At 40.8% G+C, this 18139-nt stretch overlaps 1 protein-coding gene across 1 annotated transcript in view; it reads right to left on the bottom strand.

The window, feature by feature from the left end:
- DYNC1LI1 (dynein cytoplasmic 1 light intermediate chain 1) overlaps window positions 1-11136 on the bottom strand; it is a 28269-nt gene extending 17133 nt beyond the window's left edge. The window contains exons 1-2 of the mRNA XM_080387255.1: window positions 9949-11136; window positions 9584-9657 (exon numbers count right to left, since the gene is read on the bottom strand). Of these exons, the coding sequence (XP_080243381.1) occupies window positions 9584-9657; window positions 9949-10103 (229 nt within the window). The 5' untranslated portion in view covers window positions 10104-11136. The remainder of the gene's footprint in view (window positions 1-9583; window positions 9658-9948) is intronic.
- Window positions 11137-18139: the final 7003 nt, after the last annotated feature.

Here is an 18139-nt window from a genome sequence, read left to right as displayed (position 1 = left end):
AAGTATAGAGAAGTGAAAAATGACGTGTCATTTTAACTTTTTCAACATTTAGGAGTTTGTTTGCTATTTCCTTAGCTATATTAAAATCAAGACACGCCTAAGAAAAAAATCATAGCTTGTTTTAAACATTAGAAAGCACAGCTATCTGCTATTCATACATCAAGCTTTTCCTCTTGTGAGAATATTCTTTTAAATAAAAATTCTACCCAAGAAGCGAAGAGTTCAAGCTTTGTCACCAGAGATTAATTACAATTCCTCCTCTGCCCTCACTCCAGTACTTATCCAAGCTTCTCAATAGTCTCCCCAGTTACTTGTAGATGACAAATTTCAGAGTTGCTGCGCTGACATGTTATGCTGCTGAAGATGCTATTACTTTTGCCAACAGTTTCTGTGATTCATTCTGTTATTTTACCCTCTTCAATAGGCAGCTTCAATTAATTTGTGCCAGCAGAAGTCTCAAAAGGTAAGACAAAACAACATTTGGTATGCCTTTTAAAGAGTGGATGCACTTTACGGCTTTCTTAGTTTCCCAGAATAGCTGACTTCCAGCTAGGTGCTCTTGTGTACTAGTTTGTTTCACCTAAGTGGCAATAAAGATTACAACTTGTTTGCATTGGGAAAATTTACTATCTCCTGCAAAGTACATCTACCAGTACCTAACAAAAGTGGCTGTAACTTAAGTGTAAGGAATACCTGTGGTTATGAGAAGTTCTAAAAATGACAAAAGATACACTTAAGGAGTCTAAACTAAAACATACTTATCCGAATGCTAGTATCTGTGCAACTTTATTGTTCAAAAATGCATGCTAAACAATATAGGCAAACTTGAAATATATGTCCCACAAGCCCCTTGTTTATCATGGCTGTGTTGTGTCACTTCCTCCCCACTCCCATATTTCCAAATTCCTGAAAATCTGAAGTTCAGTACTGTCAAGTTTAGTGTTTTATGGCAAAATAAGAGCTGGAATTTTATTTTATCTTCTTAAGTTTTCCAGTAATTACATTCAAACCCTACACAGAAAAAATTTTATCAGTATAGCATAAGACAAGTTGATTTGATTTAAAATCAGTACCTTTGGACACACATGCACACACAGTAGTCATTTCAGCTTTCTGTCACAGAATTACATTTAATCTGTTCTGCAAAGAAGATTCTCTACTCCCTTCTCCTCAGCAAATAACCACCCATCTCAAAACAGCAAGATCAGGTAGGTGGATCACTGACATACATAATTGTATTATACAAGTTACTGCATGCAAAGAGTAGTGCTCATCGTTCACTAGAACACCAGAATGATGCATCAATTAAGTTTGAAGGGACTGATACTCCTTTAATTACTCAGGTAAATGAAGAGAATAGTACAGTTTGCAGATGATATAAGAGAAACTAAAAGATCTGGGGAGAAAAGGGTTAGAAGCAATACTGATAAGTGGTCCAAACAAGTTAGCAATGCACAAACCAGCTAGTCTACAAATAGAACGACTCACTTGCAAGGGTGCAAGGTAGCTGCCTGGCTGAATGTGCCCTATTCCACAGGAGATCCAGAGTTTTCAATCGTTTTAAATCAAATTAGAGTCGATGTTATGGAAGAAGAAGTCAGAAAGTAAAACCAGGACCATCATATGTGACATAACGTCTTCCTTCTTTGTGCCCACGCAGTTCATCATAAAAAGTTAGGAAAAGATGGCCTGGGCCAAAAGCACGTGCTAAGACTGAGGTTCAATTTACCTCTACTTTCTGGTTTTAGCATGTTGCCTATCTTTTAGAATTGTGACAGCTGCAAATGTAGTTTTATCCTAGTTATTAATTATTTTTTTCCAACCTAAAGCCTTCAATATAAAACACCTGAAAAGTCAACATACTTCAAATGTGTTGAGTTATGCTGGGAAAGAGCAGCAGTATAATTTTGCTTTGTAGTTACTCGCCAGCAAGAACATAAGAATACAAATCAAGCTTAAACCAGTGCTTATCTAGAACTCCTGAATAGAATTAATTTGCTAATGAGATTTGTAATAACTAAGTGCATGCAATGCTAGCTTTTAAGACTTCTCAATACTCAAACATTTCATTGTAATACCTTTAGTATGTATAGAAGCTTCTCTTCACGAGGACGGGGGGAAACATTTGTGAGGAAATTAAAGTCTGTAAGGTATTTTAGGTTTGACAGAGAATGTACAGCTTAGTAATGCAATTAGCATTAAGTACTACCAGGGACATATATAAAAATACATATGCTTAAAATTTTTTTTTCCTCAGTAAGAATACATATATATACACGCATTACATGGCATTTGAAATTACAAACTGTAAGACATTTAAGCATATTTTGTTGTTTCTGGATATCTCTGAAGTATTTGAAAAAGTAATGCTGCTAGTTTCAGACAAAAGGGAAATGTCATATTCCTCAGATTCATTGCACATTAGTATTATGAAATATTTTTTTTTAAACTGCTATGGAAGCAATATATAAAACAGAACCTCATGCACCTTCCTCCTCTTCCCTCCAAAATATTGAGATGGAAAATCCTTTAGCTTCTTCATTTCTGACTGTGTGATAATCAAATTAACAAGTGACATCTATAGGTAAGCTCACAGAGCAAAACATTTCCGATACACAATTGCAAGGTACAATAAAAATCAGGTAGATTGTTGCAAATTTAAGATTTGCAAAAGCAGGATGCAAAAATAACATGAAAGGTCCTCCTTTTCCAGAGTAAATCCTAAAGAACTAAAATTCTCCATTACATCAAACTGCACCTACACATATTAATACTACAGTGAGGAAACAGAAGTGGTGCTACTAGCAAGCAGTGGTATACACCAAAGCCGAACACACGTAAAAGAGGGACAACAGATTTAATTTTGCAGAAGAGTCAGGCTAGGAAGCAGTTGAAACAAAGCCAAACCAATTTACTTACGCACAGTATTTCACCATCTTGTTAACAAAATGGTAAGTCTTATACTCAACTAAAGTAAAACCATTTCATTTTTATCGCCACACTGCTACACTTCACTCCTCTGCTGAGCTCAATTTTGGGTTTGTGCTCCTCAAAGCTTCTCTGTCCAAGGTGCTACTCCGTTTACAGAGTTTGATGACATCCTTCTTGTTGCTGCCCTCAAAGAGATAAGAAGCCATAATATAAAACTCAGCCCAGCCTATTCCCTTCTCACTACTTCAAGCAAGAAATGTATGCTTATTGAGCAGGAAATGGAGTATCACTAAATGTTCTGCTAAAATACAAAATTTAGCAGAGCAGTCACCCATAAATGGGAAGGATGGGCAACGAGGTGACTAAATTGCCATCTGTGTATGCAGGCAAGCAGGCACTTATCTATAAACTACTACTTAAACTGTTCAACCATAAACTACCACGTTAGAGAGAACTTGGGTTCTCTATTACAGAACTTCTCTGAAGTGACAAGTAAACATTTTAAAATTAATATTTACTATTCATGGTATTTCCACATTTCTTTCAGTTTAGAAAATGAAATCAGAAGTAGATTTTCACTTTTCTTAAAACAAGACATTTCTTACTTCTGAAAGAAGTCTGTACGTGGAAGAGCAATCTACATGTTACCTCCAGAACAGACAGGACTTGTGACTTTGTTTAAATTGTTTCTCCACTGTAAAGTGCCATGTATGTTTAAAATATGGCAAGGCAAAGAAGCAAGAGGTGAATGGGCTTTTTTGTGTGTGTCATCAGTATTGTTGCTGCCTCACTTCCATCCAGGCTTCTGATATTATTTTTTTTTCAACAGTTCTTCAAAAAGCCCTGGATGCACTTTACTGTGTATAATATATAATCCTACTGGTTCCTTGACGGAGATTTTTTGTTTGCTTTTCAAAACCATCAATTAAAACTCAGCTTCGTATGGGAATTATACAACTCATCTCTAAAACACATGTTCAAGCAAGGCCAAGCAAAACTAGAGACAATGGTCCTAATGAACCCCTTCCACACACCCCCCACACCCCCAGAGGCGTATTTTTGTGAACTAGCTTTATACTTTTTACAAAACAAAAGACAGATTCTGGGTAGAAGAATGCACAACATCAAGTATTCTAACATAAAATACTGAATACTTTTGTTAATAGAAAACCCCCACCTCACTTAAATATGCTAGAACAAAGTTACCAAACAGGGCACAGATGCCTTCCCAGAATCACAGAGCAATCTCTGTTCCACAGTGTGTGGAATGTCTGAATTGTAATACAGTGGAATGGAGACATAGCAGTCTTCCTCCTACTAGAACTAAGTGCACATGTACTATCACTATTTTCAAGATAAAGTATTTCTCACAAGCTAGTAACTGCCTTTTCCACAGCCACATATCAGTGAAGAGACTTGTTCACACATACTAATTGAAGAATGCCTTTTGCAGAACAAGACCAAAATAATCAGTATAAGCCAAACTTAGTTTGCTTTCAGAGAACTGAAGAACAAAATTAATTATGCTGATGAGATCCTTCTCCAGGATCCCTCAAAACAACATGGAAGTTCACAATAAGTAGGCCATACCAAGTCTTCAAATAACTTGCCAGTAAATTATGGTTTACTCATTGGACAAAAAACTTCTGAGTTTGTTTTACTTGACCAGATAAGTCTTTCTCCTCACATACACTGTATTTGGTATCTTTGTGGCAGTGAAAAATTAAATAACTTCTGAGGAGCACCTCAACTGCACTTCTGCATTACAGCATGATAGAAAGCAGATTGCAGACAAACTGTTTCAGCATGCCTTTTGTCAAGTCCTGCACCGCAAGAATACACAGCCTGACTGTGGAAACAGGTACAGCAGTAATACTGTTACTTACGCTTGGAGAAAGCCAATTAGAGAAAGCCAATATTGCAGAGAATTCTATAGTGAACATGAATGGCATACATCTCTAATGCAAGCCTTCTCCTTTAACACAGCAGTAAGTCATCTAGTATATTTTACCCAGGTTCACTACCAAAATAGAATAATCCCGTATTACTATCAAATGGACATCTTTCTCAGTACTCCTGCCACTAACCTGCCTGAAAAACACAGAAGCACAACTCCATTCACTTTCCTCACTTTTGGAGCTATTTCCAAGACAGATCCATTAATCAGCAGTACCTCTGCCAAAGCAGAGATAAGATAAAATAAATGCAATTCAAGAATTTCAGAACTTCCTGTGCTGTTCTAAATAAGTTTTACTGCATCCATGTGATTCCAGCTTTTTGGAAAGGTATTACAGCAGGAAGGACACTACAAAGAAGTTCTAAAAAAAACGTAGCTGCAAACAAGCAATTAGAACTTTATCTAGGTCAATGTCCCACCCCACCAAAACAATTGACACTTCAGAAGCATAACTCTACTGATTGAAACAAAACTTTGCTACCTTCAAAAGTCTTTCCCAGCCTGTATAAGGTGAAAAAGTTGCAAGGAGAGGAGGAAAAGAAGCTACCAGACTTAACTTCAGCAGCATTAGAGAATCAAGAAACATCTGAGATGAACAACATTAACAGTATCAACAAGCAGTATTTCGTCAATTGTAATGATGAAGTGATCACAGCAAAACTTTCAGCTATTTGAATAGGAAAAAATAAAGTGGAAGAATAATTTTTATAGTGTTGAGCACAAATTTAAGTAAGCACATTTTATATTTTATATACTCTCATGACAATTTGCTGTTATCAGAACTTAATTTTGAAGTTCACTATATTCCATGGGTCCACTAAAAGCAAGTAGCAAGCTAAAACTGCTCTGCAAGATGTACCATTTTCTACAGTAACAGCCACTCCCAATACACGTACACACAGAAAAGTGTACCTGTAAATTAGCTGTACACTGTGGAAACTTCTTCTCAAGCATCCTGACAGCCACTGGACAGAAGCAGAGCTCACAAATGCAAACAAACAGGCCTAGCCCTGAAAAGTGAGATGTCTGGGGTAAAGAGAAAATGTGGACATAAGGCAGCTGTACACTCACAGTCCACTAAACTCAAAGCCTTTATCATCAAGTGGGGTAAAATGCATAAAGAAAGCCAAATGCTACTGATTCAGTAGAAGCATTAAGTGTGCAATACACACTTGGAGTGAGGCGCCCATGTGTCACCAGATGGTTTGGCATTGTTAGAACTGCAGGCAAAGGATCTACTATGCTTCAGAGACAGAAGAATGTATGAAATATGAAGCCAGATAGAAAGCAACTATTCAGTTCACTTGCAAGCTTGAGGCCTGTTTTCTTGTGCATCCTGGAATGATTTTGAACATTACTGCTTTAATGAATGCTGCTGTTTATTGGATAAATGGTTAGTTTAAGTCTCTGAATCCAAGCCTTCACACATTTTAAACCACTATGAATTCCATCTGTAACCTGCAATGGTGACTTCTTAGCTGCTCCCTCTATTCCACTATGCTGGTTCAAATATAATTACATTGGGAAGGGAATGAACAACAGAGCTCCCAGTTAAAAGCATCAGTTGTCTCACCATACTCGACAAACAGCATCTCCTCTGATCAGCTACCTTTATTACACAAGTAAGTAGAAGAGACAGTCCAGGAGAGGGGGAGAAACAAACAAACAAAAAAAAAAAAGGCCAACACCACGCTCCTTTGGCTATCTGCAAAAAGTAGCTAGAAACGTTACCGAGAGGACTTCATTTCCTTAAGAAAGCAGGGACATCCTTCATTTTCTGCTGGTCCGGTTCTCTAAATGAGATATCTACGGTCACTATGACAGAACTACCTAGGAATCAGCACATACTGCCTTACAGAAAAGTTTAGGAAAGCTTACATTTTTATTATTTGTTTATACAAGAACAGAAAAATGCTTTTATGCTACATGTGGTGCCAATCAAAATTTGAAGTCTTCACAGAAAAATAGTTACTGGAGAAAAAAAAATGTCCATAAGTGAAACAGCTTTGGAGAAGTAAAGCTCTACGTTCATTAATTATTATTTAATTCTTTTGGGGGCTGATTTTGAGCAGAGAATTACCAGTATGATATATTAACCTTCAATTCACAAAACTATGTGCCATATCTAGAGATTAACATCTGGCATTCCAATTTCCTTTAGTTATTTCTGTGATTGTCTTGAACTGCTTTCCAGGTTCTTAAAACTGAGATGTTAGCATAGGTGAAAATAAATACTGAAATAGCAGAATTAGCATGCCAGACATAGCCAGGTTCCCGAAACAGCTAGGCATACAAATATATGCAATGTTTGAAAAATATAAATGCTGTAGGCAAGTTAGAAAACTTGTCCTAGCAAACAAAAGAACACTAAGTGGTGGGTTTTACCGTGGGTGGTTGGTTGGTTGTTTTTTTTTTTAGAGGGAGGAGGGAGGTGGTGGTGGTGTCGTCAGTGGATTATTTTTTTTAATGCAGTTTTGTATTGAAAATAAGCATTCATTTGTCACTATATATCATGTTTCAGCTAGGAAGTTTTAACCAATATAATTGTTTATACTGCAAATATTTGCCTACCACAAAATGAGTGAAAACCATCAAGACCCTGGTCAGCTTTACAACTCCCTCTTTAAGTCTTCAAAGAACGATGAAACTGACAATAGTCATGGCAAGACCTGATATGTATTAACAACAGAAGCTAGTACAAAACTAGTTAAAGAAATAAAGCTTAAAAATAGAGGAAATATGAGATAACAGAGAAACTGGAAACACACTGCTCAAGAATCTGTAGAGACAGAACTTTACAGACATCATCCAATACAGAATAGAGAAGACCTCTCCTTTTCCTGTACTTGTGTGCTTCAGAAGTAGCATCACGACTTAGAAGTGAGCAGCAAAGTGTAATGCATGGATTATATATTCTCAAAGAACGTGGCCATGGTCCTCAATGGCCAGCCCTCAGATCTGATCCTCTTTTTCCTAAATGCATGCCAAACTTTCTTTTTCATTGGACCATGGCCTTGTAGAAAACACAATTCCTAAGAAAGAACTAGGATTTCTTCTACAAATCTGCACATCTTAAAATATGCATCAGTCAAAAAAGAGAAGTGTTATATTAAGTCATTCTATAAGCTCTACATAAACAGGTAAAAGAGAAAATTTCTATACAACAAATTAAACATCACAAACTAAATGAGCATTTGGAAGCATTCTGTCATGCTCTCTCTAGTTCTGAAGAAAGCAGTCTCCAGTTACTGAATACTAAGGATTGCCTGGCTATGAAGGGAGGAAAAACAAGAGCGTAGTCTTCCTGACAAGGACCATAGCTCGACCAAGAATCTTCCAGCTTCAACAAGGATAGTTGTCCAATTTAATTTTAAAGTATCACATTAGAAGCTGTCAATCATTATGAAATCTTTCTTTAATATTAACAGAACTTCCAGTCTCAATATCCTACTTAATTACATAACATAAAAAGCAACAAACTAAAGAGCAGGAAGCCTTTTAAAAGGTTCACTAGACCATCCCATCATCCTTGCAGTTTTCTCCTTCATAGTTAGTCACCACTCCGCTTATCAAAACAGGAAAACAAGGGTCACAGTGATTGCTTTAGGACTATGGAGGGAAAAAAAACAAGCTGAAAAACCTCAAGAAAGGCCAAACCGTAAGTCTACATAGAAACAGTGTGCACTGAGTCCACATGAATATCTTTACTGGGTTTTAACCACGTTTCCAAATACTAACCCACAGATCCTTCTGGGGACTGGTAGGTTGTCAAAGGGGGGAAGAAGCAGCTAGTTAACAAATCCATCTGCTTAGATTCATTAAGATTTGTCTACTAGTAATTGTATTTAATAGTCTCTCAGCCAACCCCCCCTACCACTAATAATAGCAGCAATATGTAGAGACACACACACATTTGAGCGCACCCATTTCTCCCCCTCCCCCATGAAGTTTTAAATTTTGCTCGACGTATCATTGTCCTTCTTTGCCTCAACACCACGTAATAGCTGGGTCTCTCACTAACGCCCTGTCAAAGTTCCATTCCGTAACTCCTGACCCTTGCCAGCCGCAAGGTTGGACTAATGCACTGGGTGGAGATAACACAAGGGAAGGCGGCAGCAGCAGCGCAGGATGCCGCGCTGCCCGTGGCACGGCTGCTGACAAGCGCGGTGCGTGTGGGCAGGCCGCAGCCGCAGCCGCAGCCCCAGCCCGCAGCCTACCCCACCCTCCGGCCCGCAGGGCGCAGCCTCCGCGATGCCGCTCGGGCCACGGAAGCGATTTTCGAGTTCGTAAGACGCACAGCCCGTAAGGACCAGCAAGGCACGAACGCAGGAGGTTTCGGCAAGGCTGAAGGACCCGCCCCCGCCCCTAAGTCAACACTCACCGGGGAGAATGACAATGAAAACCACTCCCGCACGCCACCTCTACCTGAGGGACTAGGGTGGGGGGAAGAGAGTACGGGTATTATGGCGAGGTACCTACGGTGAGGGGGATACCTACAGCATCTCCAGATACCGGATATACAGAACGGAGCCAAACCACGCAAGGGAAGACGCGAGAGTCAGGCCAGCCCCACGCCACCATCCACACGCGCGCCCGCGCCCGCCCCGGCACTACGCGGGGGAAGCTCCGGGCGCGCAGGGGAGGGTCCGGCGGCGCGCCCGGGTGCGGCGGGCAGGGTCGGGATGCTCTCCTCACCCAGCAGGAGGACGTTCTTCCCCGAAGGCAGCTTAGAGCGGGAGCGCGTGGACACCTCGCTGAGGATGCAGGACCTGGCGCGGAGAGACGACAGCGCTTAGGGGGGGCGGGGGCTCCCGCTCAACCCCGGCCCCCCACCCCCCACCCCTCCTACGGCGGGGGAGCGCACGGGGGCAGGGCGGGAGTCCCACCGCCAAGAGGAGCGCTCCCCTCCCCCCCCGCTGGCTGACCGCGAGGGACCGAAGGCCAGGAAGGGGGGATTAGCCAGCCCTCCCGCCCCTCACCCCCCTGCAAGGCGAGGTAGCCGCTGCGAGGGCGGTAACGGCCAGCGAGCCCGGCTCCCCGGCCGCGGGGCGGGCCGTTACCAGAGGTTCTGCCCATCGTCCTCATCGCCGCCTGCCCGCAGCTCCACATTGTTGTTGGTCGTGGCCGTAGCGGCGGACGAAGAAGGAAAACCGGCAGCCGAACCGAGCCCAGAAGAAGAGGAGCCGAAAGAACCGGCTCTCCCCGCCGCCGCCATCTTCACTGCCTCCGCCCTGCCCCGCCGCCTCCCCGAGACACGGCGCGGGCGGCGGCGCGGCGGCGGCTGGCAGGAACCCGGATGTTGGGAGGCCGGGGGGGCGGGGCCCGGGGCGGGGGCTGCCGGTGTCCCGCGCGCGGGCGAGTCCCCTCAGCGGTGCCGCGGAGGGCGCCGCTGTCGCTCGCTCGGCCGCCTGCCCGGCCGCCCGCCGGGGGTGGCCCGGCGCTCCCGCCCGCTGCTCAAAGCTTTGTCAGCCGCCCCGGGAGAGGAGTGGGAGGCCGTGAGCGGGGGAGCAAGTGCCCTTCCGTTCGGAGTGCCTCCGGTGCGGGTCCCAGCCCCGCAGACGGGGCTGCCCCGCTGAGGTGAGGTGAAGCGGCCGTCGTCTGCCTTTGTGCCGGTTACCGCCGCGAGGTGCTGCCGCGGGGCGCGGGCCCTTGGCTCCGCAGGCAGCCCCAGCCCTGAAGGAAGCACCTTGCATCCCAGAAACGTAAGTGCGGTAGGGGGGAGACGGGCCTTCTGGGGAGGACAGGGTGGGCCTGTCTTCTCCGAGAGGCCTCCCTGTTACGTGTGCCCTCACGGGCATCGCTGCGGAGTCCCAGAAAGACGGGTCAAATCGCCAGCACTTTCACAACTCAGCGCTTGCTGGAAGGTGCAAAAGAAACAAGCGAGCACGTCGGCTCTCTTCCCGCAGTTTACAGAGATAGCGTTTGCTATGGTAACACACGAATGGCTTTCAGTCTATAAAAATTCGATGGGCGAGTTTGGCCAATTCGATTTGAAGAAAACCTAACACGGGGTTGTTTCCTTGTGTACCTCTTTTTCAAGCAAAGGATGCGCGTTCCCAGAGCCTCTGGATGCACAGAAAGGTAGTGGCAACATTAGCAACTTACGTATGTCAGCAGTTTGAACTTAAGTTTTTTTTCTTGCTGCTGTGTTGAAATTTTATTTTCCCCAGAAAAGACTGCTTTTTAACTAGTATTTTAAAACAGGAAAAATAAACACTTTTCTTTTTAATCCGTTTGTTTCTGTGGCTTAATTTCATTTTGCAGCCCAAACTACAGATGTTCCTTGCAGGTGTTGTTTTAGCAGAGATCAAGTGTTGGCACTTGTAGGTCACCATTCATGAAAGTAAATTTTGGTAAGGTCCTTTAGGTATAAAATAGGTGAAATGATGGTAGCCATATAATGAATTACAGGTATTTGTCATAACAGATGGACAGTTATTGGTCAGAAGTATTTTGTTGTGGACAGAATGCAGATGCAGAAAACTGGCAATGTTTTGGTGGAGATGTGTCATTCAGTAAACAGTGATGGCTGAATAGAGGAATGCTGCTGAAAAGCCACCAAGAAAAAACACTTGCTGCATGACCCACAAGGCCTCCTTCTGGCCTGCTATGAATTTCCTTCTTCTGTTAGCTCTGGTATTCAATAGTGTTGGGTCAACTGATTTAAATCACTAAAATAGAAGAAAATTTATTACTAGAATGGTGGAAGAGCTCTTCCTGTTTAGTGAGTTGAACTAGCTTGTGGAAAGGGTTTGATAAGTCACAGAGCTAGAACAAAGGGTGGGGAACAGAACTGACCAGAGAATAAGGAGAGAAGGAAGAGCAGAAGAAAGACAGGAGTTTGAATTTGGAAATAGTGGGATGAGAATGCCCTTTCAGTGACAGTAAACAGTTAGGTCAGCTCAGCTGCAGGTCGAGTTGCAGTTCTGAGAGAACGGAAAAAAACAAAGGAACCCCCTCCAACAGTTTCTGTAATACAATTCCTAACTGAAACAACTTCTAAGAGTCCAAACTTTAGTGACCTGCTTCAGAAAAAGGGGATAACATTGGTTTTAACACAATTTGACAAACAGAAGGCTATTTATCTTGGTGTGTGGTCCTGAGATTTTTGTGAAGCTTTACTAAAAAGTGGAAAGTGTCTAGAATTCAAGGAATTAGCTTTTAACATCTCTCTTACAAAGGCACTGAAAATAAGTAGTTTTAACCCTCATGAATGTTGCTCATTATTTTAAATGATGTTTCATATCATGTTGTTCACATGTGATCTATATTAAATTGAGGTATGATACTCCCCTAGGAGTTTTTTGAAACCAGTACGTGTATGACAGCAAGTAATATTTAAATATGTGAAAACAGTGGAAAATAAAAAGCTACAAGGAAGAATGATAATAAGAGCATATTGTTTTGTGCTGGGTAGGGAATATAGTGATGCTGAGAAAAGACGGTGCAATTTTTCTGCTTTTCTGCTTTTATAGAGGCTAATGTTGCTAGCTGAGAAAAAAAAATATCTGGTGATTGTAAATCTACCAAAGATTATTCACAGTCAAGGAGAGACCACCTCTTTTTCTTTCTCCCCTCCTCCTTCCCCTGACATTCATTCACTCTGGAGTCTTTTTAAGGTGGCTTTCACTGTCTCATCCTCTAGTTATGGAGGATTTTGCTGCGTTCCTTTGGAAGAGATGTGTACAATCAAAATTCTCTGAGGATTCACTTAACAAATTGTCAGGCCTGAACAGTTCTGATAATGGTTGTGTGGTATATTTGCTACCTTTACCAGAAGTAATCCCTCCCTCCTATTCTGCCTCCTCTCCATTTTATTTCTGTCTTGGGAGCTGCAGAGAAGGTGAAAATGGAAATGCTTGGTCATCATACTCCCAGGTTAGAGTTAAAAAAAAAAAAAAAAAAAGATGGAAACAAAAATGTTGAGAGAATCAATCAAGTCGTCAACTGCAGTATGCTAATACAATATCCCAGTTACATTATTCATAGTTAGCTGTGCAGCAGGATAGAAAGGAAATTGAAATTTAGGAAAAGCCTGTAATGAGGCAACCATAGAAATGGGGGGGGGGGGGGGGGGGGGGCGGTGGGGGGGAGGGGATTGATACGATGTTATTTCCTTTCCTCCATGGTGAAATACGTTTCTATCTGGCAAAATGATCTTGGAAATGTATGGGAACAACCATTCCATACAGCCTTTTCCAAAAGGTAACTGTGAACAGGAACTGGTGTTAATGATGCCTAGCAAACATATAAGCCTTATTTTCTCCTACCTCACCCAACCTGTAGCTGTTTATCCAGGCACATTAAACGTAAGGTCCTCCCTGACTATCAAATTGTAAGGTTTCAAGTACGTTTTCTTACTTAAAGCTACCATTCTGATCTGATAGTATCTTATACCCAGTCACACTTGCAGAGGTGGGTATGACTATACAAGACAAAGGAAGGTAATGAAGAATCAGCTCTATCAAATATGATGAGAAATAAGTTTCAGCTGTTGATTGTTAGCAACAGTTTTAACTTGAAAAAGCATTGCAAATGATTTAACTATGTGCATACATAAGGGCAAACTTGGACAACACATCATCGGCAAAATAATGTCATTTCCTAATATAGGTAAGATCTGCATTCCTCTGTGAGCTGCCCTGGGGTGATGCCAAAGTGCAGACCCTGACATGGAGTCATTCAGTTGCGTAGCTGCGAGCTAGCTGTGCTGACCAAGGACTGCACACTGCTGGTTAGTGATCGCAGGAGTGGAGTCTTGGTTTCTCTCATATTCTGTACCTTTTCAGTTTCCGATATGCTTCGATTATTCTGTACTTCTGTGCTTGTTTTTAGCATAGGTATCTTTGTTGGCTCTCTCTTCACATAAAAACTTTTGTCTGAATTAGTGTTGTATGAAACCCAGAAAGTAACAGGCCGGCTTCTTTGTCTGCATGTATTGTCAGTGGCCAAATACTATAAAATTGGTTACAAATTTAGAAGGCATTTTTCTCATAAGCCTATGGAAATGAATTTTTATAGTTCAATTACATTTAAAAGATCCGTTTTGGGTTGTTACAGAGGTTTTGCCTTTAAGGCAAACCTGGCTTCTTAGAGATGTTGACCTCATTGAAACCAAAATCATAAAGGTCACAGAGCTCAATATGGACTAGTAGTTCACTGTGCAGAAAGCACTTCTTTGAAAAGGCAGCAATGAAGAAATGGAATACATACAATTTCTGACAAGATGTTTTGTTGCCTTTGGCTGTAGTTTATTAAAGAGTATGGTACTAAACCTTAAAGAAAGAAAGACAAGGTGATTTGTCATTATTTGTTGATCTGAATTTGTGTGCCATTAATATTCAGAAAGCATTCATGAAGATGGTAATGATTTTGAAAGTGCCTTTATTGTAGTATTAACAGCTAGTCATCTGAAACAATCTTGAAAGTGAATTACTGATTGTTTTCTTGTTTACAATGCTCAAGTTATTCTGTCAGGAAATGGAAAAATAATGTATGACTTTGCTCAGTAGTTGACAATAGCACAAATTGCAAATGGATAATTTCAACATAATTTGTATTTCAATCTGTATGCTGAAATTTGTTAATATAAACTGTATGGATAATACTTAGGAATAACAAATACATTTTAGGAGACTTAATTTCTTATGGATTCATCCCATTAATTAGACTATGACTGACCAGTTAGAATCATAGAATCACAATTCTGGTTTTCGTTTGTTTGAATATAAGTCTTGTTACTCATCCAGTTCTGTTTTTTGCTGGTTGGTAGTATAAGCTCTGCAGACCATGCAGCAATGTGTCACTTCTAAATTTATTTTCTACATACTGCACTGTCAATTTTTAAGAATGTGCAGGGCTAACTAATTTTATGAAGCAGAGTATTATGGCCTGCTGCAGAAGGGACAAATACTGTTTTATTTCACAGAGACAATGCTTTACTACTTTAATCTAAATTTGTTACCATTCTGCAGCAGGTGCAGCGCAGCACCTTAAACATATTTAAGTACACCCTTAAATTTACTTGGAATCAATGGGATTTAAAATGTGCTTTACATATCTGGCTGGTGATTATGTATGGCTGATATGTGCTTTCTATGCATTTATAGAAGATAACTATGCAGGATCTGAGCAGCTGAGAGCTGAATGCCCTTACTTTCCATTGGGAGACCAGGTATATGCCCTCTCAGGGCACATTCAGCTCTTTCAGGGCCACATGGTATAAGTATGATTGTTCCTTTAGTTTGAGCAGTATGGTTTCCTTAGAGAGAAATGTCTTATATTTTTTTTTTTTTAATGCAGTGCTGTTTGTTCAGAAAAAATATACAAATGAATAATTTCTCTGGTTGCTCTAGGGGCAGTCAGCAGCAGGCACTCCCTTGTGCATTATTTACAATTCTGCTTTTTTAGTCAGTTCTTTACCTCAGGGAGCCGAGTGGCTGCTTCTTATGTAGCTGGTTTGCTTTATGCTGGCTTTTTGGTTGTCACATGGCATGGCTGCTTGGATAGGTTACCATAAAACAAGGAAGGATATTTTGGTGTGGTAGCTACTTGGTGAATGTTGTCTCCAGGTATCTGTGAAGGGACGTGTATTTCCTCTGTCTTCAGGAGGAATAAGGTAAGTTATCTTCCATTTACTGCAAAATAAGAGTGCTCATGGAAACAATTACTGCAGAGTAGCTAAAAATGTGTAAACTTGTACTCAGGCTACCTTGCAATAATTTATATAAACATGCCCTTCTAAGCAGGGGCTGCCAAGCTGTCACCCAACTGCTCTGTTGTGTGCTCTGAGAATCTCTTGTACAGGACTTGGTTTCTACTTGATCGTTTCCCTCTGGCCCAGTCCTTGGGTGGTATTTCCAAAACTATTTATAAAAACTTTAAAAGGGGCCAATGTTTCAAAACCTGGAGCCCTCCTTGGAAGACACTGAGTGTTTTTAGCTGCCACTTAAGTAAGCATTCTAGAGTGCTTAGCTTGGAAAAAAATAGTCTAGTTATGTGAGTGTTGTATTAAATATGTTGGGTTTATGTTTTCATCATTTCAGCAGCTTAATGATCTTGAGACCTACTCCCATTTTATCCTGCACAGGAGAGATTACTTAGTTTTTTTACTTGCCAAAAGACATCTCTTGTTTCCAAAGCAAAAACTTTGGAATGTGTTTTATTTACTTACACAAACTCATGTGATTCCCTCCATTTTTCCCTTTAAATTTCTAGTCATTGAAGGTCTACAGAGTTCTTTTTAATATATATATATACACACACACAAACAGAAATTGCTGTTTTTAACTAAGTGATGTGTTGTTTCATATGTCAGAGGAGGATATTCTTTTCCACATTTCTCTTTCTGAATTGCAAGTAGTATCTCTGGTAAGGATTATGTTCTTTCCAGTAAAACTGCCTGTTAAAAGCATCCTCAAGAAATGCATAAATGGATGACTTTGGTAAGTATAATCAAGTTATGAATATAAGACCAACCTGTACTTTACTTTCTGTGAATTGATAGAAAAATGTAGCCCAAACAGAAAAATAAAAATTTGGCAATGTGGAGAATTGTTTTAGAATAGCCTCACAGTGTCTTAGAATGTTTGTTGTTGATGGTGTTTTTTTTAAGAAAAAAGTTACTAATGTGATGAGAGGGGAAATACTGGTGGTAGGAGTTCTCACTTGAAAGCAAACCTTAAAGAAATAGTATATTCAGTAAACAGAATTACAAAGGTTATTTAGAGTGGAAGGAGGCCTGTTGTTGGGTTTGGTTTGTTGGTTGTTTTTGGGGGGGGGGGGCGTGGCTTTTATTTAACTCCTGACAAAATCTATCCTTGTTGTAGTAAGAGATGCTAAGTGCAAAAACAATTAGCAGACCTGTACCCAGAGTGCCAAGAAGATGTATTGTCCAGACACATTTCAACATATAAGGCAATGTTTAAAAAGGGTGGGGGGAGAAACCTCAAATCATGAGTGGAGAAAATCAGATCTCAGCACCAGGCATTTGTAGCTGTCCTCAAGATAAACAGAGTAATGGGACAGGGCCATGTGATGGCCCTTTGCCTGACTGACTAAAAATAAACACTGTACACACTTCATATACATCTCTCCCTTTAATGTATAGGAGGAGTGAAAAATCCATACAGGAGCAGGTGCTGCATTCTTGTCCCTTTCACAGCAGCCTCCCAGGTTCTTATCCCTGCCCTTTTCTCAGTGAAAAGCCTCTGTTTAATTCTTAATCCCTATGTGAAGGGAGCAGGTCCATGGATGTAGCTGAGGATTAACTGATCTTTTAAAATAATGTTAATTTTATCTGCATTTAAAAGTATGTGCTCCAGGCTTTTATATATATATATAAAAAAACCCAAAAAACCAGAATATTTTCTAGATTTATATGTTCACAATAAAGGAATAAATCTTGCACCTCATGGCTAATAAAAGCAATTTCTCATTACTTTGGTAAGAATCTTGTCAGGGTAAGGAAAAAGGATCAAATCTTACTTCAGGGAAGTACTGTGCTATGAAACATTCACAGCAAGAATACCTGAGTGAGTAAAAGTACCAAATATATAAAGGAAAGAAAGATTATTGTTTTATTCAACATGGTGTATTTTATGAGAAACTCAGATACTTTTTTTGTCAAAAAAGTGTTTATTGATAGTTGTCCAGCATTCTGTTTCTCATTGGGGGTTGCTGGGTTTGGTTGAATGTTTTCTTCAAATTCTTTGCAAACTGCCAGTGTAGTATCTGTCGTTAAGATGATGACTTATGGTGGAAGCTTGCTGATCCTTGACTGTAGGAATACAGTAAAAGTATTTTAGTTAGGTACTCTGAAGGCTTTGAAATGAGTATTGATATTTATTAATGCAGTGTTCCATGTTTTGGAAAGAGATTAACAGTGGCACTTCAGTTGAAAATTTGTTGTCTGGTTCACGTCACATTACAGGCAAATTGCATCTGAAGTCTCCAGTTGCTTTGTTTTGCCTTTGGACAGACATTCAAAATGCTAGTCAGGAATGTTAAGGGCTTGTTGCATAGGTATATGGATTCAGTGGTGGGGAGGTGTGTTTTGGGGCTGATTCTTCTCTTAACTTGAACTAAATCAAGTGAAATCTCTCTTAAGCCAGAGGTACTGCAGCAGCATAGAATGAGTATGAGAGATAGTCAGGCACAGAGGCTTTCTGCAAGCTGTTTCCTCAGCATGTGAAGAACACAGGAGCCAGGTACTGTGGCAATAGGACCTCTATGGTGATGGCAGAAAGGGGG

Source organism: Falco punctatus (genome assembly GCF_963210335.1).
Source record: "Falco punctatus genome assembly, chromosome: 4".
NCBI classification, from domain to species: domain Eukaryota; kingdom Metazoa; phylum Chordata; class Aves; order Falconiformes; family Falconidae; genus Falco; species Falco punctatus.
Note: the sequence above shows the minus strand (reverse complement) of the source record. Positions and strands in the feature narration are given on the sequence as shown.